General features: G+C 44.6%; 1 protein-coding gene across 1 annotated transcript in view; it reads left to right on the top strand.

Annotated features, from left to right (window-relative positions):
- The window catches only part of LOC115131478 (collagen alpha-1(VII) chain-like), a 121279-nt gene that overhangs the window by 28705 nt on the left and 65204 nt on the right, over positions 1 to 27370 (top strand). Inside the window, exons 9-16 of the mRNA XM_065021800.1 lie at positions 5946 to 6065; positions 14719 to 14874; positions 18749 to 18868; positions 19146 to 19295; positions 24961 to 25077; positions 26539 to 26685; positions 26794 to 26919; positions 27017 to 27163. Coding sequence (XP_064877872.1) covers positions 5946 to 6065; positions 14719 to 14874; positions 18749 to 18868; positions 19146 to 19295; positions 24961 to 25077; positions 26539 to 26685; positions 26794 to 26919; positions 27017 to 27163 — 1083 coding nt within the window. The remainder of the gene's footprint in view (positions 1 to 5945; positions 6066 to 14718; positions 14875 to 18748; positions 18869 to 19145; positions 19296 to 24960; positions 25078 to 26538; positions 26686 to 26793; positions 26920 to 27016; positions 27164 to 27370) is intronic.

Below are 27370 nucleotides of genomic sequence, written 5' to 3'. Positions count from 1 at the left end.
AGTGCCTCTTTGCTTGACATCATGGGAAAATCCAAATAAATCAGCCAAGACCTCAGACAAAATTGTAGACCTCCACAAGTCTGGTTCATCCTTGGGGCAATTTCCAAATGCCTGAAGGTACCAAGTTCATCTGTACTAACAATAGTACGCAAGTATAAACACCATGGGACCACGCAGCCGACAGACGCATTCTGTCTCCTAGAGATGAACGTATTTTGGTGTTCGAAAAATGCAAATCAATCCCAGAACAACAGCAAAGGACCATGTGAAGTACTGGAGGAAACGGGTACAAAAGCATCTATATCCACAGTAAAAACGAGTCCTATATTGACATAAGCTGGAAGGCCGCTCAGCAAGGAAGAAGCCACTGCTCCAAAACCGCCATAAAAAAGCCAGACTATGGTTTGCAACTGCACATGGGGACAAAGATCGTACTTTTTGGAGAAATGTCCTCTGGTCTGATGCAACAAAAATAGAACTGTTTGGCCATAATGACCATTGTTATGTTTGGAGGAAAAAGGGGGAGGCTTGCAACCCGAAGAACACCATCCCAACCGTGAAGCACAGGGGTGGCAGCATCGTGTTGTGTGGGTACTTTGCTGCAGGAGAGACTGGTGCACTTCACAAAATAAATGGCATCACAAGGAAAGAAAATGATGTGGATATATTAAAGTAACATCTCAAGAGGTCAGTCAGGAAGTTAAAGCTTGGTCACAAATGGGTCTTCCAAATGGACAATGACCGCAAGCATACTTCCGAAGAGGTTGCAAAATGGCTTAAGGACAACAAAGTCAAGGTATTGGAGTGGCCATCACAAAGCCCTGACCTCAATCCAATAGAACATTTGTGGGCAGAACTGAAAAAAGCGTGTGCGAGCAAGGAGGCCTACAAACCTGACTCAGTTACACCAGCTCTGTCAGGAGGAATGGGCCAAAATTCACCCAACTTATTGTGGGAAGCTTGTGGAAGGCCACCCGAAACGTTTGACCCAAGTTAAACAATTTTTAAAGTCAATGCTAACAAATACTAATTGAGTGTATGTAAACTTCTGACCCACTGGGAATGTGATGAAAGAAATTAAATCTGAAGTAAAACATTCTCTCTACTATTATTCTGACATTTCACATTCTTAAAATAAAGTGGTGATCCTAACTGAACTAAGACAGGGAATTTTTACTAGCATTAAATGTCAGGAATTGTGAAAAACTGATTAAATGTATTTGACTAAGGTGCATGTAAACTTCCAACTTCAACTGTATGTCAAGTAGGGGAGAGGCATTGCCATGACCTCTTCACAACTGTCTTGGTGTGTTTGAACCATCATAGTTTGTTAGGGATGTGGACGCCAAGGAATTTGAAGCTCTCAACCCGCTATGTGAATGGAGGCTTGCTCAGGCCCTCCTTTTCCTGTAGTCCACAATCAGCTTTTTTGTCTTGCTCATGTTGAGGGATAGGTTGATGTCCTGGCAGCACACTGTCAGGTCTCTGACCTCCTCCCTATAGGCTCTCTTCGCTGTCTGTAATCAGGCCTACCACCGTTGTGTCATCGGCAAACTTAATGATGGTGGAGTCGTGTGGGGCCACACAGTCGTGGGTGAAAAGGGAGTACAGGAGGGGACTAAGTGCGCACCCCTGAGGGGCCCCCGTGTTGAGGATCAGCGTTGCAGATGTGCTGTTGCCTACCCTTACCACCTGGGGGCATCCCATCAGAAAGTACAGGATCCAGTTGCAGAGGTAGGTGTTTAGTCCCATGGTCCTTAGCTTATTGATGAGCTTTGAGGGCACTATGGTGTTGAACACTGAGCTGTAGTCAACGAACAGCATTCTCACATAGGTGTCACTTTTGTCCAGATGGGAAAGGCCAGTATGGAGTGCAATAGAGATTGTGTCCTCTGTGGATCTGTTGGGGTGGTAAGCAAATTGTAGTGGGTCTAGAGTTTCCAGGATGATGGTGTTGATGTGAGCCATGACCAGCCTTTTAAAGCACTTCCTGGCTACAGACATGAGTGCTATGGGGCGGTAGTCATTTAGGCAGGTTACCTTGGCGTTCTTGGGCACAAGGACTAGGTTGGTCTGCTTGAAACATGTAGGTATTACAGACTCCTTCAAGGAGAGGTTGAAAATGTCAGTGAAGACACTTGGCAGTTGGTCAGCGCATGCTCTGAGTATGTGTCCTGGTAATCCGTTTGGCCGTGCGTCCTTGTGAATGTTCAGCGTGATCACACAATTTGGCATGGGTCCTCAGATCATCAAAAAGTTATACAGCTGCACCATCGAGAGCCTCCTGACTGGTTGCATCACCACTTGGTATGGCAACTGCTCAGCATCCAACCGCAAGGCGCTAGACTTGGGGTGTCAAACTCATTTCGCATCGTGGGCCACATACGGCCTAGGGAGATGTCAAGTGGGCCGGACCATTAAAATTATACCATACTCTGCTACACTGCTCCACGAAATTGAAAATGTATGGAGTTGTATGAACAGTAGAATTCCATCACACAACTTTTGTTTTGAAGCTGCTGACTAACATTAAAGTGCACATTTTTTAAATCACCACAGTAAGGATTCATCTTCACAGAGCTGTATTCTTTCAATGCAAACAGTATCTAAGGCAGCATTTTAAAGGTGTTAGTCTAGTCTGGACTTGTATTTGTTCCTGAAACTTGGCATCTTTTGGCCTGTACAAGTGCATCAACACCAGGTGTCATGTCCTGACTAGCTGTCACTTTTAGAATGTCATTTAAGTGCTTGTTTGTGAGCCTTGAACGCATTTTTGTTTTATTGATATTCATCACTGAGAAAATTTGTTCACAAAGGTAGGTTGTCCCAAACATGCACAAAATTTTAGCAGCCAGGGCTGTTAATTTGGGGTACCCTGGTAGTAGATACTGATAATATCTGTCCAGACCTACAGAGGCAAATTTGCCCTTCAAATCTGCATCACACTGCAAATCAATTATCTCTAGCTGAATTTCGACCGGCAGATCAGAAGCTTTAACTGTGAAAGGTGAGCGAAAAACTGAAAATTCTGTCTCAAGTTCACCAAATACCTGAAAACGTTTCTCAAACTCCCGCAGTAGTCCTGCAATTTTGTCTTTGTACCGTTTCATGTCCGCATCAGGTCTGGTCACACACATCTCTCAGACAGGGAAATGAGCAGGGTTGCCATTTGCCAGTTGCATCTCCCACAAAGTCAGCTTCAACTTAAATGCATGTATGTTGTCAGAAAACTGTGTGACAACTTTTTGCGGCCTTGCAACATTTTGTTCAGATTGTTCAAGTGTTCAGTAATATCAACCAAGAATGCAAGGTCCCGTAGCCATTCCTGAGATTGTAATTCCAACACCGGTTTTCCTTTTTCTCCATGAACTGTCCGATTTCCTCTCGTAGATCAAAGAAATGCCTCAGCACAGCGCCTCGGCTTAACCATCTCACTTCAGTGTGGTATGGCAGGCTGTGGGTAATGTTGCTGTCGCTGAGAAGTTTGTCAAACTGACGATGGTTCAGACCTCTGGACCGGATGAAATTTACAGTGCGAACAACCACCTCCATGACGTGGTCCATTTTCAGCGACTTGCAACACAATGCCTCCTGGTGCAAAATACAGTGAAATGTCCAGAAACGATCTCCTCCATTAAGGGCTTGTACTTTGTCTTTGAACTTTGTCGCGACACCTGCTTTCTTTCCGACCATGGATGGTGCGCCGTCTGTAGCCAGGCTGACAGCGCGGGACCAGTCCACTCCAACTCTGTCCAATGCAGCAACGACAGAGCCGAAAATGTCCTCGGCTGTTGTGGTGTCCATCATTGGCACCAACTCAAGAAACTCTTCAGTAACAGTCAATGTCTCATCAACTCCTCGAATAAATATGGCCAGTTGGGCCACGTCTGTGATGTCAGTGCTCTCGTCAATTGCCACGGAAAATGCAATAAATGACTTGACTCTCTGTTTCAATTGACTGTCTAAATCTGCCGATAGTTCGAAATCCTCTCTGCTATAGTATTCCTCGTCAGGCTAATATTGGCAAAAGCTTGTCGCTTCTCGGGACATACAAGTTCAGCCGCCTTCATCATGCATCGTTTAACAAAGTCACCGTCGGAATACGGCTTCGATGCTAATGCTATTTCGCTAGCAATTAGGTAGCTGGCTTTTACCGCTGCTTCACTGACTTCTCGGCTCTGGATGAAAGTTGACTGCTGTTTCCTCAGACCCGCCAGCAATTCGTTAATCTTATCTCTTCTCAGTTGTCCTTGCAAGCCGTCATATTTTTCGCTGTGATGAGTCTCGTAGTGGCGTCGAATATTATATTCCTTCAATACCGAAACTTGTTGCAAACACACCAAGCACAAAGGTTTTCCGTGCATCTCTGTAAATAAATAGGACGTGGTCCATTTTTCTTTGAAAATTCTACACTCCTTATCTACTTTTCTCCGTTTGGATAACGACATTTTGGCTAATGAGGGTGTAGCGGAGAGGTAGAGACCAAGGTATTAACAACGTCGTAACAAGCAGCAGATGGCGCATTGATACCGTCTGCTGTTTTCAGTCTGTCTCAGTGATGCGGCTTGTCTTCTACTCTGATGGAAAGAGTGCGCCCCTTAGCGGATAATCCATGAATTGCAGCGAATTAAAAATATTAATTCCATGTCTTTTATGCATTTTTTCCACTTTCAAATTATCCTGCGGGCCTGATCGAACCTCCTTGGGGGCCGGTTCCGGCCCGCGGGCCGTATGTTTGACACCCCTGCCGGCTAGAGGGTAGTGAGTACCATCCAGTACATCACTGGGGCCAAGCTTCCTGCCATCCAGGACCTCTATACTAGGCGGTGTCACCCTAGTCATGGACTGTTTTCTCTGCTACCACACGGCAAGCGGTACCAGAGCATCAAGTTCAAAAGGCTCCTTAACAGCTTCTACCCCCGAGCCATAAGACTGCCGAACAGTTAATCAAATGGCTAACCGGATGATTTGCATTGACCCAGCCTTTTTTAACGCTGCTGCTACTCACTGTTTATTATCTACGCATAGTCACTTTACCCCTATCTACATGTACATATACCTCAACTAACCTGTACCCCCGCACATTGACTTGGTACTGGTACCCCCTGTATATAGCCTCGTTATTGTTATTTTATTGTAACTTATTTTCTTGCTTTAGCTTATTTAAAACACTTTTTAAAATTTTATATTCAGCATGGTTGGTTAAGGGCTTGTAAGTAAGCATTTCACGGTAAGGTCTACACCTGTTGTATTGGATTTGATTTTGATATACACAATTTACAAAATACAAATATGCAAAATTACAAACAAACTTAAGAAAAACAATCACATTTCTCAGCAAAGAGGTCCTCCATCTGCCAATCAGCATGTGGAACTGCCTGAGAGGCACCAGTACATCCAGTTGTATGGAACTCTGTTCCATGGTGCAAAGAAACTAAAAGCAGATTTACCAAACTCTGAAGAGACGAAAGAGATTTCCAGAGTTAGCCAACCCTGAGACCGGGTATGGTTAGTTGTACATCAGAAGGTTGTTAATTATGTTAGGAATGGTTGGAGTTTTTGTAAGATAGCTTTATAGATAAAATAGAGCAATGAATTGACCTACAAGACTTCAGAGGGCCAGCATACTTTCTGGTAAAGAATGCACTGATGTTTACTGAACCTGTCGCCTGTAATAAAACGAGGTGCGCTATGGTAAACTACATCTAGCGGATGAATCTAATGAAGTGAAGAACCATATCAACAGTCTTTCTTTTCCATATCATCCTCTCTCTCCACATGTCTTTCCTAAGTCACTCACTTCAAATACTCCCCCGTTTATTCCCAATGTGTGATTCTTCCATGTGAAGCCATACCATCATCCTCATAGGATACGCCTCTCATCATCCTTATCCTCCATCTTCCCTTTATCTCTCTCCCTCCGTTCTCCATCCCTTGTTTCGCAGAGTCTCTACCAGGGGTGTCTGGTCTTCGTCTAGTCCAGGCTGGTTTCTTCTCCCTCTCTCTGGGCTGGGATGCCCCCACATCACAGATCCAGGGCTATAGACTCACCTACGGACCCCGAGGTCAGACACACGCACACACGCACGTACACACAAACGCATGCACACATACACAAACACTTTCTCACACACACACACACACACACACACACACACACACACACACACACACACACACACACACACACACACACACACACACACACACACAAGCTCATGAACATCCACAATATGACTACTGCTTACTCTGATCATACTCAAATTCTTTACGCATGAAGGACAAATACCACACAACATTCTGTGGGCCATGCCAAGCCATCTTGTTAACTGTCATTATAAAATACTTAACTCCTCACACATTCTTTTTGGCTGGTAAGAGTGTAACAGAGAGCGAGAGGGAGAGAAGGGATAAGGATAATAGATAATAGAGAACCTGCAGTTGGCAAATTGAGACAAGTAAATCTGTGTGAAGATTTATGGTCAGGGTAGTATGCAGTACTATGGTAGAGATGAGATGTTGTCTCACATTATACCGCCCCCCTGGCTCTCCCTGTCTATCAGAAGAGTTTTATTACCCAGTCATTACCACAAATAAATACCACATACACTTTTACAGAAAGCTTTACAGAGACTTTAAAAACTGGGCAGTAGAGACTAAGGGAGACTTCAGGTGTGTGAATTAATGATTGAATGTAGAGGCTCAATCTGAAGAGGAGATAATGTGGCTGCAATTTTTTTATTTTTTTATTTCACCTTTATTTAACCAGATAAGCTAGTTGAGAACAGGTTTATCTTGGCGACCTGGCCAAGACAAAGCAAAGCAGTGTGACACAGACAACAACACAGAGTTACACATGGAGTAAACAATAAACAAGCCAATAACACAATAAACAAGTCAATGAATGACACAGTAGAAAAAAGAAAGTCTATAAGTGTGTGCAAAAGGCATGAGGAGGTAGGCAATAAGTAGGCCATAGGAGCAAATAATTACAATTTTAGCAGATTAACACTGGAGTGATAAATGAGCAGATGATGATGATGTGCAAGTAGAGATGGTGTGCAAAAGAGCAGAAAAGTCAATAAAAGAAAAACAGTATGGGTGGGCTATTTACAGATGTTGATGTTTGAAGTTGGTGAGGGAAATAAAAGTCTCCAATTTGAGCGATTTTTGCAATTCGTTCCAGTCACTGGCAGCAGAGAACTGGAAGCAAAGGCGGCCAAATGAGGTGTTGGCTTTAGGGTTGATCAGTGAGATATACCTGCTGGAACGTGTGCTACAGGTGGGTGTTGTTATCGTGAACTGAGATAAGGCGGAGCTTTACCTAGCATAGACTTATAGATGACCTGGAGCCAGTGGGTCTGGCGACGAATATGTAGCGAGGGCCAGCCGACTAGAGCATGCAGTTCGCAGTGGTGGGTGGTGTAAGGTGATTTGATAACAACAAAACGGCTGGCACTGTGATAGACTGCATCCAGTTTGCTGAGTAGAGTGTTGGAAGCTATTTTGTAGATGACATCGCCAAAGTCGAGGATTGGTAGGATAGTCAGTTTTACTAGGGTAAGTTTGGCAGCGTGAGTGAAGGAGGCTTTGTTGCGAAATAGAAAGCCAATTCTGGATTTGATTTTGGATTGGAGATGTTTAATATGAGTCTGGAAGGAGAGTTTACAGTCTAGCCAGACAACTAGGTATTTATAGTTCTCCACATATTCTAGGTCGGAACCGTCCAGGGTGGTGATGCTAGTCGGGCGGGCAGGTGCGGGCAGCGAACTGTTGAAAAGCATGCATTTGGTTTTACTAGCGTTTAAGAGCAGTTGGAGGCACGGAAGGAGTGTTGTATGGCATTGAATCTCGTTTAGAGGTTAGTTAGCACAGTGTCCAAGGAAGGGCCAGAGGTATACAGAATGGTGTTGTCTACGTAGAGGTGGATCAGGGAATCGCCCGCAGCAAGAGCGACATCATTGATATATACAGAGAAAAGAGTCGGCCCGAGAATTGAACCCTGTGGTACCCCCATAGAGACTGCCAGAGGTCTGGACAACATGCCCTCCGATTTGACACACTGAACTCTGTCTGCAAAGTAGTTGGGGAACCAGGCGAGGTAGTCATTAGAAAAACCAAGGCTATTGAGTCTGCCGATACGAATACGGTGATTGACAGAGTCGAAAGCCTTGGCCAGGTCGATGAAGACGGCTGCACAGTACTGTCTTTTATCGATGGCGGTTATGATATCGTTTAGTACCTTGAGTGTGACTGAGGTGGACCCGTGACCGGCTCGGAAGCCGGATTGCACAGCAGAGAAGGTATGGTGGGATTCGAAATGGTCAGTGATCTGTTTATCTTTCAAAGACTTTAGATAGGCAGGGCAGGATGGATATAGGTCTGTAAATTTGAGATACGTTAAGAAGAACAAAAAAAGGGATGTGTTATGTTAAATAGTGTGAGGTGCGTGGCATGACATGTGAGAAAAAAGCCCAATACACACACACAGACACCATAACTAAGCGCGACAGCTCCATCCCTGAGTCAGGGCATGGCAGGAGTACCAGTCTCACATGGAGAGCCTAAAGTTCAGTGGGGGAGAAAAGTATTTAGTCAGCCCCCAATTGTGCAAGTTCTCCCACTTAGAAAGATGAGAGTGGCCTGTAATTTTCATCATAGGTACACTTCAACTATGACAGACAAAATGAGAAAAGAAAATCACATTGTAGGATTTTTTTATGAATTTATTTGCAAATTATGGTGGAAAATAAGTATTTGGTCAATAACAAAAGTTAATCTCAATACTTTGTTATATACCCTTTGTTGGCAATGACAGAGGTCAAACATTTTCTGTAAGTCTTCACAAGGTTTTCACACACTGTTGCTGGTATTTTGGCCCATTCCTCCATGCAGATCTCCTCTAGAGCAGTGATGTTTTGGGGCTGTTGCTGGGCAACGCGGACTTTCAACTCCCTCCAAAGATTTTCTATGGGGTTGAGATCTGGAGACTGGCTAGGCCACTCCAGGACCTTGAAATGCTTCTTACGAAGCCACTCCTTCGTTGTCCTGGCGGTGTGTTTGGGATCATTGTCATGCTGAAAGACTCAGCCACGTTTCATCTTCAATGCCCTTGCTGATGGAAGGAGGTTTTCACTCAAAATCTCACAATACATGGCCCCATTCATTCTTTCCTTTACACGGATCAGTCGTCCTGGTCCCTTTGCAGAAAAACAGCCCCAAAGCATGATGTTTCCACCCCCATGCTTCACAGTAGGTATGGTGTTCTTTGGATGCAACCCAGCATTCTTTGTCCTCCAAACACGACGAGGTGAGATTTTACCAAAAAGTTATATTTTGGTTTCATCTGACCATATGACATTCTCCCAATCTTCTTCTAGATCATCCAAATGCTCTCTAGCAAACTTCAGACGGGCCTGGACATGTACTGGCTTAAGCAGGGGGACACGTCTGGCACTGCAGGATTTGAGTCTCTGGCGGCGTAGTGTGTTACTGATGGTAGGCTTTGTTACTTTGGTCCCAGCTCTCTGCGGGTCATTCACTAGGTCCCCCTGTGTGGTTCTGGGATTTTTGCTCACCGTTCTTGTGATCATTTTGACTCCACGGGGTGAGATCTTGCGTGGAGCCCCAGATCGAGGGAGATTATCAGTGGTCTTGTATGTCTTCCATTTCCTAATAATTGCTCCCACAGTTGATTTCTTCAAACCAAGCTGCTTACCTATTGCAGATTCAGTCTTCCCAGCCTGGTGCAGCTCCACAATTTTGTTTCTGGTGTCCTTTGACAGCTCTTTGGTCTTGGCCATAGTGGAGTTTGGAGTGTGACCGTTTGAGGTTGTGGACAGGTGTCTTTTATACTGATAACAAGTTCAAACAGGTGCCATTAATACAGGTAACGAGTGGAGGACAGAGGAGCCTCTTAAAGAAGAAGTTACAGGTCTGTGAGAGCCAGAAATCTTGCTTGTTGGTTGGTGCCCAAATACTTATTTTCCACTATAATTTGCAAATAAATTCATAAAATATCCTACAATGTGATTTTCTGGATTTTGTTTTCTCATTTTGTCTGTCATAGTTGAAGGTTACCTATGATGAAAATTACAGGCCTCATCTTTTTAAGTGGGAGAACTTGCACAATTGGTGGCTGACTAAATACTTTTTGCCCCACTGTATAGGAGGAGAGACTGGCACGCTTGTTTGTGTTAGTTTTAAATGAGGTCAGTGTGTATTCTGTAAGGAGATGTGGGATGTTTCTACCTGTCTCTGTGCATCCCACTGCAAGCAACTGCAAGTCCTAATTCATGCAACCAGTACACCCACACTACCACACACCCTCTGTTTACCTTGTCTGTGGTAGGATGAAGATCTGTGCCTATGGCTCCAGGCAACACATTCCTTTAAGGCTGGCCCGTTGTCTTGGTGACAGCCTGACAGGCTGGGTGGGGCAAGTGTTGCTTCAGTCTGCAGGTCATGGTACTGACTTGGGCTGTTGCAGTGACCGTATTACCACCACACCGGCGGTGACAAGTCATGAAGGCAGTCAAATTCCACATGACCATTTAGTAACAGTAATTAGCTTATCCAAGCTATGATGCTGCTGCTGGTCAATAGCAGCCTACCAAACTTTCTAACTGCCTGGTACTCAGCACTGTATTGTCCCTCTAATCACGCTGACATCAATGCAAATTTTTTCGAAAATCTAATCAAACACTATGAGCCCATGAGCTCATGTTGCACAACATTTCTATAGGCTATGCCATTGCGGGAGTGATGGCCACTAATAAAAATAAGAAGATCCCATCAGCTTTCCGTAGGCTAGGCCAGCTATATTTATTTCTCAACTTTCCTAATATTAAGCACATTGCTTATATTTATAGCCTATAGTATAGCCTACCTGGCTGGCTTGAAAATAAACCATGTTGAAAAGCGTCCTCCATTTGCTATTTAAGTGCATAGAATAGTCTGATGGGTGACAATATTAGCCTATCACTTATATTATTATATATTATCACTTGTGAATGATGCCCAGCATAAGAAACAAAGCCTTTAAAAAAAAATAGAATCATAGTTGCACACCTCATGTAGCCTAGCCCATTGGCCTATATGTTTTGATAAGGTTTGTATTACAACTAAAGTGGCCAAATAACTTCTTAAAATGAAGCACATTAATCCGCTTTATAAGGGGTGTAGAGCCTAACTGGTATACATAAGCAGCGTGTGATTTTCAATTTTTGGGAAGATAATTTTCACCATAAAAATGCACCTTTATAATAAAAGCACTACATGCATAATCACATTTGCGGTCACTTTTGATAGTGGTGCTTTATGCTAATGAAACATGCGTGCTTATAGCCTACTGCCGTGTGCGCATTGCTGCACTTATAATGTGAAGAAATAGCCTAGTAGTTTATCAACATTTTAAGCTAATGTCAGCCACATTACATAAAACCGTTTTTTTTAATGCTAGTGGTTGTATTAATTTGGGATCTATTGCATCCCACAATTGTCCCAGACTATGTTTGGAATATTTATTTATCGCACAGACTAGAATAGGTTGACATTTGTACTATGGGGGATAGTAGAATTACATAAATACAATTAAAAATAAAATAAGTGCTTTTGCTGTTTGTTAGGCCTACTCATCTTGTTGGCTGACGAAAAGTAAATGTGGACAGTTCTTCCAATATCTTCAATATGCAAAAGACAAACCCTATCCCTCAGCCCTCAAATTAAGTGGACACTTCTGATGACGTTTCATGACGTCTGACGAGTATACACTTGCGGGGCGAGGGAGGAAGGAATGATTTTTTAATGGACCTCCCTTGCCCGGAAATTCATCACTCGTTCATCCCGCGATAATTGTGTTGTCAGCCACTGGTAGCTGGTGTTCAGCCACAATCAATTATGATTGCATGTCTACTAACATTAATATATCATTATTACTACACTGCTCAAAAAAATAAAGGGAACACTAAAATAACACATCCTAGATCTGAATGAATGAAATATTCTTTTACATACTTTTTTCTTTAGATAGTTGAATGTGCTGACAACAAAATCACATAAAAATTATCAATGGAAATCAAATGTATAAACCCATGGAGGGCTGGATTTGGAGTCACACTCCAAATTAAAGTGGAAAACCACACTACAGGCTGATCCAACTTTGATGTAATGTCCTTAAAACAAGTCAAAATGAGGCTCAGTAGTGTGTGTGGCCTCCACGTGCCTGTATGACCTCCCTACAATGCCTGGGCATGCTCCTGATGACAGTCTGTGGTACAATGTGGCGTTGGTGGATGGAGCGAGACACGATGTCCCAGATGTGCTCAATTGGATTCAGGTCTGGGGAACGGGCAAGCCAGTCCTTAGCATCAATGCCTTCCTCTTGCAGGAACTGCTGACACACTCCAGCCACATGAGGTCTAGCATTGTCTTGCATTAGGAGGAACCCAGGGCCAACCGCACCAGCATATGGTCTCACAAGGGGTCTGAGGATCTCATCTTGGTACCTAATGGCAGTCAGGCTACCTCTGGCGAGCACATGGAGGGCTGTGCGGCCCCCCAAAGAAATGCCACCCCACACCATGACTGACCCACCGCCAAACCGGTCATGCTGGAGGATGTTGCAGGCAGCAGAACGTTCTCCACGGTGTCTCCAGACCCTGTCACGTCTGTCACATGTGCTCAGTGTGAACCTGCTTTCATCTGTGAAGAGCATAGGGTGCCAGTGGCGAATTTGCCAATCTTGGTGTTCTCTGGCAAATGCCAAACATCCTGCACGGTGTTGGGCTGTAAGCACAACCCCACCTGTGGACGTCGGGCCCTCATACCTCCCTCATGGAGTCTGTTTCTGACCATTTGAGCAGACACATGCACATTTGTGGCCTTCTGGAGGTTATTTTGCAGGGCTCTGGCAGTGCTCCTCCTGCTCCTCCTTGCACAAAGGCGGAGGTAGCGGTCCTGCTGCTGGGTTGTTGCCCTCCTACGACCTCCTCCACGTCTCCTGATGTACTGGCCTGTCTCCTGTTCGCGCCTCCATGCTCTGGACACTACACTGACAGACACAGCAAACCTTCTTGCCACAGCTCGCATTGATGTGCCATCCTAGATGAGCTGCACTACCTGAGCCACTTGTGTGGGTTGTAGACTCCGTCTCATGCTACCACTAGAGTGAATGCACCGCCAGCATTCAAAAGTGACTTAAACATCAGCCAGGAAGCATAGGAACTGAGAAGTGGTCTGTGGTCACCACCTGCAGAACCACTCCTTTATTGGGGGTGTCTTGCTAATTTGCCTATAATTTCCACCTGTTGTCTATTCCATTTGCACAACTTCATGTGAAATTTATTGTCAATCGGTGTTGCTTCCTAAGTGGACAGTTTGATTTCACAGAAGTGTGATTGACCTGGAGTTACATTGTGTTGTTTAAGTGTTCCCTTTATTTTTTTTGAGCAGTGTATATGCCTGCTGTATGATAGCTAGCAAATTAATTAGCTAAATAACGTTAGCCTGCCTAGCTGGAACTTCTGAAGAAGGAACATTTTTTTATTTCTACAATTTCCAGAAGCTAACCAAACAACAACATAATTACTTTTACGAGACGTGTTTGTTCCGTCACGTGCATTAGTAGCACAATGTCTAACTTGTTTACATTCGTTTTTACTTGGGATTCCCCCAAGGGCATAAGGCGAGGGTGTGTCTTTTATGAGTTTGAACCGTAGCCTTTGTCTGTCTTCACTTGTATGTGAAGCCTGTGAGAAAGACCCGATCTGATGGAGAGCCGAGTGAGTGAGAAACGTTTCAGATTACGCAGCACTCCGGGCTGCAAAATGCATGGATTTTGTTGGGGTGCATAATGGCCACAAAGGGGATATCGCAGTGAAATTCGAGGCATTATCAAGTGCTTGTCAAATTGTGAATGAGAGACTATTGGAGTACAGCCTGCGCAAAAAACTAAGCAGAGCTCATGCCTTTCAAGCGACTTTTTTCAAATCATCAGAGTCTCATCAGTCCAACATTTGTAGAACAACCAAAGTTACATTAATAACTCTAAATGAAGCGTATAGGAGTACGTATTTCTTAGTTAACCGCTCAACACAGAATAGTCGCATGTGCGCACTCCCTGAAATCGTTTGTAGAAAATATCCTTTCTATTTAATTTAGCTTTGTTCAATTGTATTCGTCATACTTTAAAATAATATAAAATAATGCTACGGAATTATAAGTAAATCTTGTCTGCTAAATGAACTAGTGTAGCCCACAGCCATTTGGTATAGCCACATCAGGACCTAACATAAGGACAACTCAAAGTATGCTATTCTTTTCTTCTGAAATAGACTACATTTTCTTCATATCATGCTTCTCTAGACCTGTCTAAAATAAATAATGGATTTATTATGAAGGTGTAGGCTATATTACATGGATTTATTAGACTTTTTAAAATGGCTTGTAGGCTATGTGTGGAAGCCAGGAGATGCTAAATGTGTTTATGTTAATTACCAGTCAATTACCTCGAGACCAACAGTTATTTTGTGACCGCCACTGCCCAATACTGACACACACACACTCACACACAGACTGTTTTTGCTCTTTCTTATATCATACACATGTACTAAGAGTATAAGCAAGTGCATTTAAAGATGTGAATAGTGAGCTGTCTATTTACTTGTCTGTTGCCTCCTGTAACCCTTGTGTGATTGGCTGGCTATGATTGATTGACAGGTCAGCCTGCATCCCAGCTATTGGAGCAGTCTCTGGCTGCAGACTCCACCTCTGTCACCCTGGAGAGGCTACTGCCAGACACAGAGTACGTCCTCACCCTATACCCCCTGTTCCCCCGAAACTCTGTCTCCCCCGCCACCCTCACCTCACGCACATGTAAGTACATCTCACCCACTCTCTCCCATTACCCTCAGTCAGTACTGTATGATGCATCATTATATCATCTTCAGTTTTAAGTGCACTTAACATTATTGGTGTGAATCATTGCTTTTCAATGGAAATGCTCAGAAGTTCTACAGTTGGCATACAGCAAAAGAGATGTGTGCTGCAAAGCTCCTGTGCTTGAACTTTCCATGCTCCTGAGCCTGCTGTTACAGCAAGCACAGTGCCTTGTGCCAGTAATGTGAAAGCTGCATTAAAGTAACTATCTAGTGTTTCCAGATGTCTATGAAATATGAGCTATAATTAATTACAATAAAATGATGAGAGAGTTTTCATTCCAAAAAAAGTAGATTAAGTAAGTAAAACTTAAATGAAACGCAGTCTCGAATAGCCGCGCAATGGCACACATTTCAGCAAATAGAATTTCAAATTAACACTGGGTCTAAATGAATTGTTTATGAGGTTACCAGGAATTACCATTAATTGTTTACGAGGTTTAATGTTTGATTTGTTAAACAGTTTTACATTTACATTTTAGTCCTTTAGCAGACGCTCTTATTCAGAACACCTTACAGTTAGTGCATTCATCTTAAGATAGGTGGGACCACCACATATCACAGTTATAGTAAGTACATTTTTCCTCAATAACGTAGCTATCAGAGTCAGAGAGTCAAGTGCAAGTGGTGGTAATTTTTATTTATTATTTTTATGGGGGGGGGGGGGGGGGTTATTTAATATACTGTTTGAAAAGGTAGGGTTTCAGATGTTTTCAGAAGATGGGGCTCTCCCCCTGAAGCCAGGAGAGCTTAAACCATTGGGGTCCTAGGACAGAGAAGAGCTTGACTAGGCTGAGCGGTAGCTGCCCTCGCGTTGGGGTGGGAGGGCCAAGAGACCTGAGTTGGCAGAACGGAGTGTTCGGGCTGGGGTGTAGGGTTTGAGCATAGCCTGAAGGTAGGGAAGGGCAGTTCCTCTTGCTGTTCCGTAGGTAAGCACCATGGTCTTGTAGTGGATGCGAGTTTCAACTGGAAGCCAGTGGAGTGTGCAGACGAGGGGGGTGACATGAGAAAACTTGGGAAGGTATGTTACATTAAATAATTCAGAAATGACTCAAAAAAATTACTTTAAGAGGAAATCATGTGGAACTGTTTTTGTACGGATGAGGGAGATTTCATGCTGTGTGCTTAGGTTTGTTGTCCTGTTAGAAGGTGAACATTCGCCCCAGTCTGAGGACCTGAGCACTCTGGAGCAGGTTTTCATCTAGGATCTCTCTGTACTTTGCTCCATTCATCTTTCCCTCGATCCTGACTAGTCTCCCAGTCCCTGCCGCTGAAAAACATCCCCACAGCATGATGCTTTCACCACCATGCTTCATCGTAGGTATGGTGCCAGATTTCCTTCAAACGCAATGCTTGGCATTTAGGCCGAAGAGTTCAATCTTGGCTTCATCAGACCAGAGAATCTTGTTTCTCATGGTCTGAAAGTCATTAGGTGCCTTTTGGCAAACTCCAAGCGGGCTGTCATCTGCCTTTTACTGAGGAGTGGCTTCCGTCTGGCCACTCTACCATAAAGGCCTGATTGGTGGAGTGCTGCAGAGATGGTTGTCCTTCTGGAAGGTTCTCCCATCTCCACAGATGAAATTTAGAGCTCTGTCAGAGTGACCTTCGGGTTCTTGGTCACCTACCTGACCAAAGCCGTTTTCCTCTGATTACTCAGTTTGGTCGGGCGGCCAGTCTTGGTGGTTCCAAACTTCTTCCATTTAAAAATGATGGAGGCCACTGTGTACCCTTCCCCAGATCTGTGCCTCGACACAATCCTGTCTCGAACATCTACGGACAATTCCTTCAATGGCTTAGTTTTTGCTTTGACATGCACTGTCAACTGTGGGACCTTATATAGACAGGTTTGTGCCTTTCCAAATTATGTCCAACCAATAGAATTTAGCACAGATGGACTCCAATCAAGTTGTAGAAACATGTTAAGGATGATCAAGGGAAACAGGATGCACCTGAGCTCAATTTCTAGTCTCATAGCAAAGAGTCTGAATAATTATGTAAATAAGGTATTTCTGTTTTAAATGTTTTATAAATCTGTTACAATTTCAAAAACCTGTTTTCGCTTTCTCTTTATGGGGTATTGTGTGTAGATTGCTGAGGATTCTTTTTTTTATTGATCAATTTAACCTTTATTTAACTAGGCAAGTCAGTTCACTGAAAATATTCAACCCTAAACTATACAGATTGGCCTCATGCATTTGTGACTTTATGTGAACGATAGGTGGTAAGGTAACAGTAATCAGAAAGGTTTTCATCGCCAGATAAGTAGCTTCCCACTGGGCACAGATGTCAATTAAACATCTATTCCACGTTGGTTCCACATAATTTCAGACGTGGGACAACGTTGATTCAACAAGTGTGTTCCCAGTGGGTTTGCACGTTTATCTCAGACAACCTTTAAATGGTTAGATGATCATACTGCCGCCTGGTGGTGACTGTTGCCTGCATTAATCAATAAAAGTCTGAAGCTCTTCTCTGTTGTTCATATTTTCCCTATTTCAGGATGCATACTGTGTGTGTGTGTGTGTGTGTGTGTGTGTGTGTGTGTGTGTGTGTGTGTGTGTGTGTGTGTGCGTGTGTGTGTTTTATTGTCACGTGCACAAGTACAGTGAAATGCCTTTCTTGCTTCCTCTTTCTCAACAATGCAGTATAATCAATATCAGTTGAATTAAACAATTGTAATAATACCAGAGTTGGTGCCAATACCATATTTACAATGCAGGGATACTGGAGACTAGGCATCAGGATATCTGATAAACAAAGTAGCAGCTCCATATATGATGATTGTATATGAGTGTGTAGAGTCAGAATGAAATGTGGGTGTGTGTTAAGTGAGTGTGTGTGTGTGTAGAGTGTGCGTAGAGTCAGTGCAAAAGTACAAATAAAAAGTGTATATGCAGATAGTCCCTGCGGCCATTTTTTTGGGCTATTTAGAAGTCTTATGGCTTGGGGATAGAAGCTGTTCAGGAGCCTGTTGGTGTCAGACTCCGGTACTGCTTGTTATGAGGAAGCAGAGAGAACAGTTTATGCCTTTGATGGCTGGAACCTTTAACAATTTTACGGACCATCCTTTCACACCGCCTGATATAGAGGTCCTGGATGGCAGGGAGCTCAACCCCAGTGATGTACTGGGCTGTCCGCACCGCCCTCTGTAGCGCCATGTGACCGAGGGCGGTGCATAAACCATACCAAGCAAGGATGCAGCCAGTCAAAATGCTCTCAATTGTGCTGCTGTTTAGCTTTTTGAGGATTTGAGGGCCCATACCAAGTCTTTTCAACGTCCTGAGGGGGAAGAAGCCCTGTCGCGCCTTCTTCACATCTGTTTGTGAGTGTGGACCATTTTAAATCCTTAGTGGTTTGGACAATGAGGAACTTGAAGCTCTCGACCCGCTCCACTGTAGCCCTGACGATGTGGATGGGGGCGTCCTCGCCCCCTCGTTTCCTGTAGTCCACGATCAGCTCCTTGGTCTTACTGACATTGACGAAGAGGTTGTTGTCCTGGCAACACAGGTCACTGACTTCCTCCCTGTAGGCTGTCTCATCGTCGCCGGTGATCAGGCCTACCACCGTTGTGTTGTCGGCAAACTTGATGATGGTGTTGGAGTCGTGCGTGGCCACGTTGTCATGGGTGAACAAGAAGTACAGGAGGGCGCACTAAGCGCCCAGACGCACTAAGCACCCAACACAAGGACAGTTGTTGTGCACACATAATGTAACTGACTGCTCACTATATAAAGGATTAACAGCCTTGCGGATTCTTTGTGTGTGTGTGTGTGTGTGTGTGTGTGTGTGTGTGTGTGTGTGTTGCAGTGCAGTGCGTCTGGAGGCGGCCCAGCAGCTGTCAGTAGAGACCGTGTCAGAGCGTAGCGTCCGGGTGCTGTGGAGGGGAGTGGGTGGAGCCAGGGCCTACAGACTGGTCTGGGGACCATTCACAGGTAAGGAGCGGAGAGATGCACCAATCAGTATTGACTTTTGTATTTACACAAAAGGGTTGTTCTGCAGAAATGCAGAATGGAATTTATGAGAGATTCAGCAATGCTGTTAATACTTTATATAGTGAGCAGTCGGTGACACAATGTGTACACAACAACTGTCGTTGTCCATTTCACCCTTCCATTTTTCCTCTGTCTACTCTCTGCTCTCCTCTTTCCTGCCCTTCTCTTCTCTCCCTCACCCCTATCTCCTCTCCCCCTGTACCTGTGTCTCTCCCAGGACGTGACGTGAAGTCTGTCGAGGTGGCTGGCGACACTGAGACTCACACCCTGTTGAACCTGCAGCCAGACACCGAGTACATTGTCACTGTCATCGCCCTCTACGAAGCCAACACAGAGGGACCTACTGCTACCGCCAGGTTCAAGATAGGTACAGAGCTACACACAAATGCATGTATGCACTGCAGACATACATTTCCCTCTCCTTCTCTCCTTCTGTCCCTCTGTCTATTTTCCTCTGTCTCTGTCCCAGTAACTTCTACTTGTGGTTAATTTTAGCCAGTGAAAGAATGCATTTATAAAATACTTTCTGCTGCATTCAACAGACCTTAGTGTAAGGGACTATAGGGGGTGGAGAGGCAGAAAGAGAAGGAGAAATAGAATAATAGAGCCTTAGAGAGCCATAGATATAGAACACTGTATATATGGTATATGTCTATGGAGAGAACAACAACCGTTTAGTTTTATGAATTTCTTTATTCCTCGTATTATTGTTTTTCTATTATTTATATTTTTTCTATCAAATCAAATCAAATTTTATTTGTCACATACACATGGTTAGCAGATGTTAATGCGAGTGTAGCGAAATGTTTGTGCTTCTAGTTCCGACAATGCAGTGATAACCAACAAGTAATCTAACTAACAATTCCAAAACTACTGTCTTATACACAGTGTAAGGGGATAAGGAATATGTACATAAGGATATATGAATGAGTGATGGTACAGAGCAGCATACAGTAGATGGTATCGAGTACAGTATATACATATGAGATGAGTATGTAGACAAAGTAAACAAAGTGGCATAGTTAAAGTGGCTAGTGATACATGTATTACATAAGGATGCAGTCGATGATGTAGAGTACAGTATATACGTATGCATATGAGATGAATAATGTAGGGTAAGTAACATTATATAAGGTAGCATTGTTTAAAGTGGCTAGTGATATGTTTACATAATTTCCCATCAATTCCCATTATTAAAGTGGCTGGAGTTGGGTCAGTGTCAATGACAGTGTGTTGGCAGCAGCCACTCAATGTTAGTGGTGGCTGTTTAACAGTCTGATGGCCTTGAGATAGAAGCTGTTTTTCAGTCTCTCGGTCCCAGCTTTGATGCACCTGTACTGACCTCGCCTTCTGGATGATAGCGGGGTGAACAGGCAGTGGTTCGGGTGGTTGATGTCCTTGATGATCTTTATGGCCTTCCTGTAACATCGGGTGGTGTAGGTGTCCTGGAGGGCAGGTAGTTTGCCCCCGGTGATGCGTTGTGCAGACCTCACTACCCTCTGGAGAGCCTTGCGGTTGAGGGCGGAGCAGTTGCCGTACCAGGCGGTGATACAGCCCGCCAGGATGCTCTCGATTGTGCATCTGTAGAAGTTTGTGAGTGCTTTTGGTGACAAGCCGAATTTTTCAGCCTCCTGAGGTTGAAGAGGCGCTGCTGCGCCTTCTTCACGACGCTGTCAGTGTGAGTGGACCAATTATTTTTGTCTGTGATGTGTATGCCGAGGAACTTAAAACTTGCTACCCTCTCCACTACTGTTCCATCGATGTGGATAGGGGGGTGTTCCCTCTGCTGTTTCCTGAAGTCCACAATCATCTCCTTAGTTTTGTTGACGTTGAGTGTGAGGTTATTTTCCTGACACCACACTCCGAGGGCCCTCACCTCCTCCCTGTAGGCCGTCTCCTCGTTGTTGGTAATCAAGCCTACCACTGTTGTGTCGTCCGCAAACTTGATGATTGAGTTGGAGGCGTGCGTGGCCACGCAGTCGTGGGTGAACAGGGAGTACAGGAGAGGGCTCAGAACGCACCCTTGTGGGGCCCCCGTGTTGAGGATCAGCGGGGAGGAGATGTTGTTGCCTACCCTCACCACCTGGGGGCGGCCCGTCAGGAAGTCCAGTACCCAGTTGCACAGGGCGGGGTCGAGACCCAGGGTCTCGAGCTTGATGACGAGCTTGGAGGGTACTATGGTGTTGAATGCCGAGCTGTAGTCGATGAACAGCATTCTCACATAGGTATTCCTCTTGTCCAGGTGGGTTAGGGCAGTGTGCAGTGTGGTTGAGATTGCATCGTCTGTGGACCTATTTGGGCGGTAAGCAAATTGGAGTGGGTCTAGGGTGTCAGGTAGGGTGGAGGTGATATGGTCCTTGACTAGTCTCTCAAAGCACTTCATGATGACGGAAGTGAGTGCTACGGGCGGTAGTCGTTTAGCTCAGTTACCTTAGCTTTCTTGGGAACAGGAACAATGGTGGCCCTCTTGAAGCATGTGGGAACAGCAGACTGGTATAGGGATTGATTGAATATGTCCGTAAACACACCGGCCAGCTGGTCTGCGCATGCTCTGAGGGCGCGGCTGGGGATGCCATCTGGGCCTGCAGCCTTGCGAGGGTTAACACGTTTAAATGTCTTACTCACCTCGGCTGCAGTGAAGGAGAGACCGCATGTTTTCGTTGCAGGCCGTGTCAGTGGCACTGTATTGTCCTCAAAGCGGGCAAAAAAGTTATTTAGTCTGCCTGGGAGCAAGACATCCTGGTCCGTGACTGGACTGGGTTTCTTCTTGTAGTCCGTGATTGACTGTAGACCCTGCCACATGCCTCTTGTGTCTGAGCCATTGAATTGAGATTCCACTTTGTCTCTGTACTGACGCTTGGCTTGTTTAATAGCCTTGCGGAGGGAATAGCTGCATTGTTTATATTCGGACGTGTTACCAGACACCTTGCCCTGATTAAAAGCAGTGGTTCGCGCTTTCAGTTTCACGCGAATGCTGCCATCAATCCACGGTTTCTGGTTTGGGAATGTTTTTATCGTTGCTATGGGAACGACATCTTCGAAGCACGTTCTAATGAACTCGCACACCGAATCAGCGTATTCGTCAATATTTCCATCTGACGCAATACGAAACATGTCCCAGTCCACGTGATGGAAGCAGTCTTGGAGTGTGGAGTCCGCTTGGTCGGACCAGCGTTGGACAGACCTCAGCGTGGGAGCCTCTTGTTTTAGTTTCTGCCTGTAGGCAGGGATCAGCAAAATGGAGTCGTGGTCAGCTTTTCCGAAAGGGGGGCGGGGCAGGGCCTTATATGCGTCGCGGAAGTTAGAGTAACAATGATCCAAGGTTTTACCACCCCTGTTTGCGCAATCGATATGCTGATCAAATTTAGGGAGTCTTGTTTTCAGATTAGCTTTGTTAAAATCCCCAGCTACAATGAATGCGGCCTCCGGATAAATGGTTTCCAGTTTGCAAAGAGTTAAATAAAGTTCGTTCAGAGCCATCGATGTGTCTGCTTGGGGGGGGATATATACGGCTGTGATTATAATCGAAGAGAATTCTCTTGGAAGATAATGCGGTCTACATTTGATTGTGAGGAATTCTAAATCAGGTGAACAGAAGGATTTGAGTTCCTGTATGTTTCCTTCATCACACCATGTCTCGTTAGTCATGAGGCATACGCCCCCGCCACTCTTCTTACCAGAAAGATGTTTGTTTCTGTCGGCGCGATGCGTGGAGAAACCCGTTGGCTGCACCGCATCGGATAGCGTCTTCCCAGTAAGCCATGTTTCCGTGAAGCAGAGAACGTTGCAGTCTCTGATGTCCCTCTGGAATGCTACCCTTGCTCGGATTTCGTCAACCTTGTTGTCAAGAGACTGGACATTGGCAAGAAGAATGCTGGGGAGTGGTGCGTGATGTGCCCTTTTTCGGAGTCTGACCAGAACACCGCCTCGTTTCCCTCTTTTTCGGAGTCGTTTCCTTGGGTCGCTGCATCGCTGCATCCATTCCGTTGTCCTGTTTGTAAGGCAGAACACAGGATCCGCGTCGCGGAAAACATATTCTTGGTCGTACTGATGGTGAGTTGACGCTGATCTTATATTCAGTAGTTCTTCTCGACTGTATGTAATGAAACCTAAGATGACCTGGGGTACTAATGTAAGAAATAACACGTAAAAAAACAAAAAACTGCATAGTTTCGTAGGAACGCGAAGCGAGGCGGCCATCTCAGTCGGCGCCGGAAGTTATAGCTGCATTGTTGGGCTGGGCCCTTAAGTAAGCATTTCACTGTTAGTCTACACCTGTTGTTTACGAAGCATGTGACAAATAAAATGTGATTTGATTTGATTCCTATCCTCGTGGGGACCTAAAATGTATATCCATTCAAAATCCTATTTTCCCTAACTCTAAAACTAAACCAAATCCTAACCCTAACCTTAACCCTAACCTTCACCCCTAACCATAATCCTAAACCTTAACGTATAACCTTAACCCCTAACCCTAAACCGAACCCCTAAGCTTAAAATAGCCTTTGTCCTCATGGGGACGTGGGAAATGTCCCCACAAGGGGAAATTTGGCGATTTCAGGTCCCCCACGAGGATAGAAGAACAAGCACACACACACACACACACACACACACACACACGCACACGCAAATACAATCACCCCCTGTGTATGACTAATTTTAGAGGGATGTCTTTACTTAAAGGTGCACTGTGCAGAAATTGCTCTGCCATTTCCTGGTTGCTAAAATTCTAATAGATAGCCTAACTTCAGTTTATGTGACAAAACAAGCAAGTATAGTGTAGACAATCATTGTACATTCTAAACCGCTGTGAAATATATTTTCCATAATAAAAATATAGTATTTTCAGCAGTTTGAAGCTGGAGTGCAAACCGAAAGTAAAATACGCCAAAAAATGTACTTAAGAACGGGAACTATTAGAAATGGCGCACATAGAACAGATCTGACACTTTTTATATGACAGATCTAGAACACACATTTCTATAGAAATTTGGTCGGTTCGCCCAAAAAATATTGCAGGGGATTGTGTTTGAGTTAAAGCCGAGTCATCATTGGTCTCGATTGAGATAAGGGAGGTGGGTGCTGTAGCTATTTAGGACAGAATACCCCCTAATGTTCCTCTCTGGGATCTTAGATCTCAAATGGGAAGGGAAACACAACTATGTTTGTGTAGCTAGCTACACTCTAAAAAATGCTGGGTTGTTTGGTTGACCCAAGTGCTGAGTTGGATGCGTTGGGTCACTTAGTTGGGTTGTTTTCTTAAAAAAGAGAAATATTCAGTTGTTGATTTTACTTTATTTATTTTACCTTTATTTTACTAGGCAAGTCAGTTAAGAACAAATTCTTATTTTCAATGACGGAGGCCTGTTCAGGGGCAGAACGACAGATTTGTACCTTGTCAGCTCGGGGGTTTGAACTTGCAACCTTCCGGTTACTAGTCCAACGCTCTAACCACTAGGCTACCCTGCCGCCCCGTTGATGCTGGGTTATTGGTGCTGGATAATTGGTGCTGGGTTATTGGTGCTGGGTTATTGAGATGTGACGCAGCGGTCAGATCAGAAAACTGGAGGCGTAGTTTTAGTAGTGACATGACACGCAGGAAATGTATTTTTAGCCACCTGTGAGAGTAAATGTCATATTAAAAAAGACCCAGCTGTTGGGTCAATCCAGCATGAAAGTAAGAAATACCCAACTGATGATTAAATGAACTCATGTTTGGGTAATCCCAACAACCCAACATGTTAGGGTATTCAAGCAACCCAACTGGCTGGGTCAAAATAACCCAGCGTGTTTTCTGTGCAATATTTACCCAGCTCTGGGTTACCAAAGAACCCAAAATGGGTTGTTTTTAACCCAGCATTTTTGAGAGTGTAAGATTTGTTAAAAACAACTATACTGGCAGACCAATGAAAATGCATCATGAATTGAAATCCCCTAAAAGAGCTGAATATCACCTGAAGGATTTGTAAGAGGTTCTGACATAGCATGATGTATCAGTGGTTGTGTTGTGTCTGTGTGTTCCCCCCATGCAGAGCGTCTGGAGCAGCAGGTGCTGAAGGCAGCCACCACCGGGCCCTCCTCCATCCGCCTCACCTGGAACCTAATCCAGTCTGCCAGGGGATACCGCCTGGAGTGGAAGCAGGGGGAAGGTCAGACACAAACACTCATCCTCACAATACAGTACCAGTCAAAAGTTTGGACACACCGACTCGTTCCAGGGTTTTTCTTTATTTTTACTATTTTTCTACATTGTGAATTCTACATAGTGAAGCCTTCAAAACTATGAAATAACACATATGGAATCATGTGGAAAACAAAAAAGGGTTAAACAAATCCAAATATATTTTATATTTGAAATTCTTAGGGTAGCCACCCTTTGCATGATGACAGCTTTGCACATTCTTGGCATTCTCTCAATCAGCTTCATGAGGTAGTCATCTGGCATGCATTTCAAGTAACAGGTGTGCCTTGTTAAAAGTTCATTTGTAGAATTTCTTTCCTTCTTAATGCGTTTGAGCCAATCGGTTGTGTTGTGAACTTTAAAAGTTTCTTTAAGTGCAGTCGCAAACACCATCAAGCGCTATGATTAAACTGGCTCTCATGAGGACCGCCACAAGAAAGGAAGACCCAGAGTGACTTCTGCTGCAGAGGATAAGTTCATTAGAGCTAACTGCACCTCAGATTGCAGCCCAAATAAATGCTTCAGAGTTCAAGTAACAGACACATCTCAACATCACGCGGTGTCTTTGTGAGACGCAGAGTAGGTGCATGGATGATCTCCGCATGTGTAGTTTCCACCGTGAATCATGGAGGAGGAGGTGTGATGGTGTGGGGGTCTTTGCTTGTGACACTGTCAGTGATTTATTTAGAATTCAAGGCACACTTAACCAGCATGACTACCACAGCATTCTGCAGTGAAACGCCATCCCATCTGGTTTGCATTTAGTGGGACTATCATTTGTTTTTCAACAGGACAATGACCCAACACACCTCCAGGCTGTGTAAGGGCTAAGGAGTGATGGAGTACTGCACCAGATAACCTGGCCTCCACAGTCACCCGACCTCAACCCAATTGAGATGGTTTGGGATGAGTTAGACCGCAGAGTGAAGGAAAAGCAGCCAACAAGTGCTCAGCATATGTAGGAACTCCTTCAAGACTGTTGGAAAAGCATTCTAGGTGAAGCTGGTTGAGAGAATGCCAAGAGTGTGCAAAGCTGTCATGAAGGCAAAGGGTGGCTACCTTGAAGAATCTCAAATATAAAATATATTTTGATTTGTTTTCCACTTTTTTGGTTACTACATGATTCCGTATGTGTTATTTCATAGTTTTGATGTCTTCACTATTATTCTACAATGTAGAAAATGGTAAAAAAAAAAAAAAATTGAATGAGTCGGTGTCCAAACTTTTGACTGGGACTGTACATGCGTATGCACACACACACTTGTGCGCCACATAAGTGTGCACACAAGCACACACACATACAAAATATGAATGTACTTTCAAACCGCTCAGCATAAATTACATACAGTACACCGATCCACTGATACAAACATTGATGTACCCTCACTAACTGACTGTCAACATCTAACTGACTTACTGTATTCCTCAGGTGGCAGAGTGCAAAGTCAGTCGTTCTCCCGGAGCACCACTAGTTTTGATCTGACAGGGCTGCAGCCTAGCACTGAGTATGTCATCACCCTGTTCACCCTGTATGATGGACGAGAGGAGGCCACCCCCGTCTCCACCTCTCCAACAGGTCAGGGATAGTGGCAGGCGCACCCCTCCCCCCCAATAAATTATTTGTATATTTTACCAGTTTCACTACTATTTTACTGACCCCCTCCTGTCCCTCGTCCCTGTATAGTGGAACAGCAGGTGGGGAGTGTGTCCAACCTGCGAGTGGTAGAGTCCCTGGGCAGCACTGTGCGACTGGGATGGACAGGGGTTGCCGGGGCAACACAGTACCGTATCCTCATGGTCAATACTGAAGGTAAGGGCATGTCTCAAATGACACCCTTTTCCCTCCTTATATAGTGCACTATTTTTAGATCAGAGGCCACATAGGTGTTAACACTGTGTATTTATAGCGCAAACAGAGGAAATACGCAGTGTCCCTGGAAGCCAGACGACCCTTGACCTTAGGGATCTGACGGAGGGCGTGTCTTATGGGGTCAGCGTGACCGCTGTGGTGGGAGACAACGAGGGGGACCCGGTCACTGTTTACATCAAAGCAGGTGACACACACATTGTATGCTACTGCTTGCTCCAGCTTGTCTTGAGAGAGGATGTGAACAGATTGAATGGGTGCAGATCTTGGCTCAGGGCTGCAGTGTGTTTGCCAGTCTGGTAAACAATGGTCTGCTGTGTGATGAATGGCTGCCAGCTGAATATCCATGTCAATGGGTGGTGAATAGAGATACTGAGGAGAGGTGAGCTGAAGC

The sequence above is a fragment of the Oncorhynchus nerka genome, linkage group LG2 (genome assembly GCF_034236695.1).
Source record: "Oncorhynchus nerka isolate Pitt River linkage group LG2, Oner_Uvic_2.0, whole genome shotgun sequence".
Taxonomy (NCBI): Eukaryota; Metazoa; Chordata; class Actinopteri; order Salmoniformes; family Salmonidae; genus Oncorhynchus; species Oncorhynchus nerka.
Note: the sequence above shows the minus strand (reverse complement) of the source record. Positions and strands in the feature narration are given on the sequence as shown.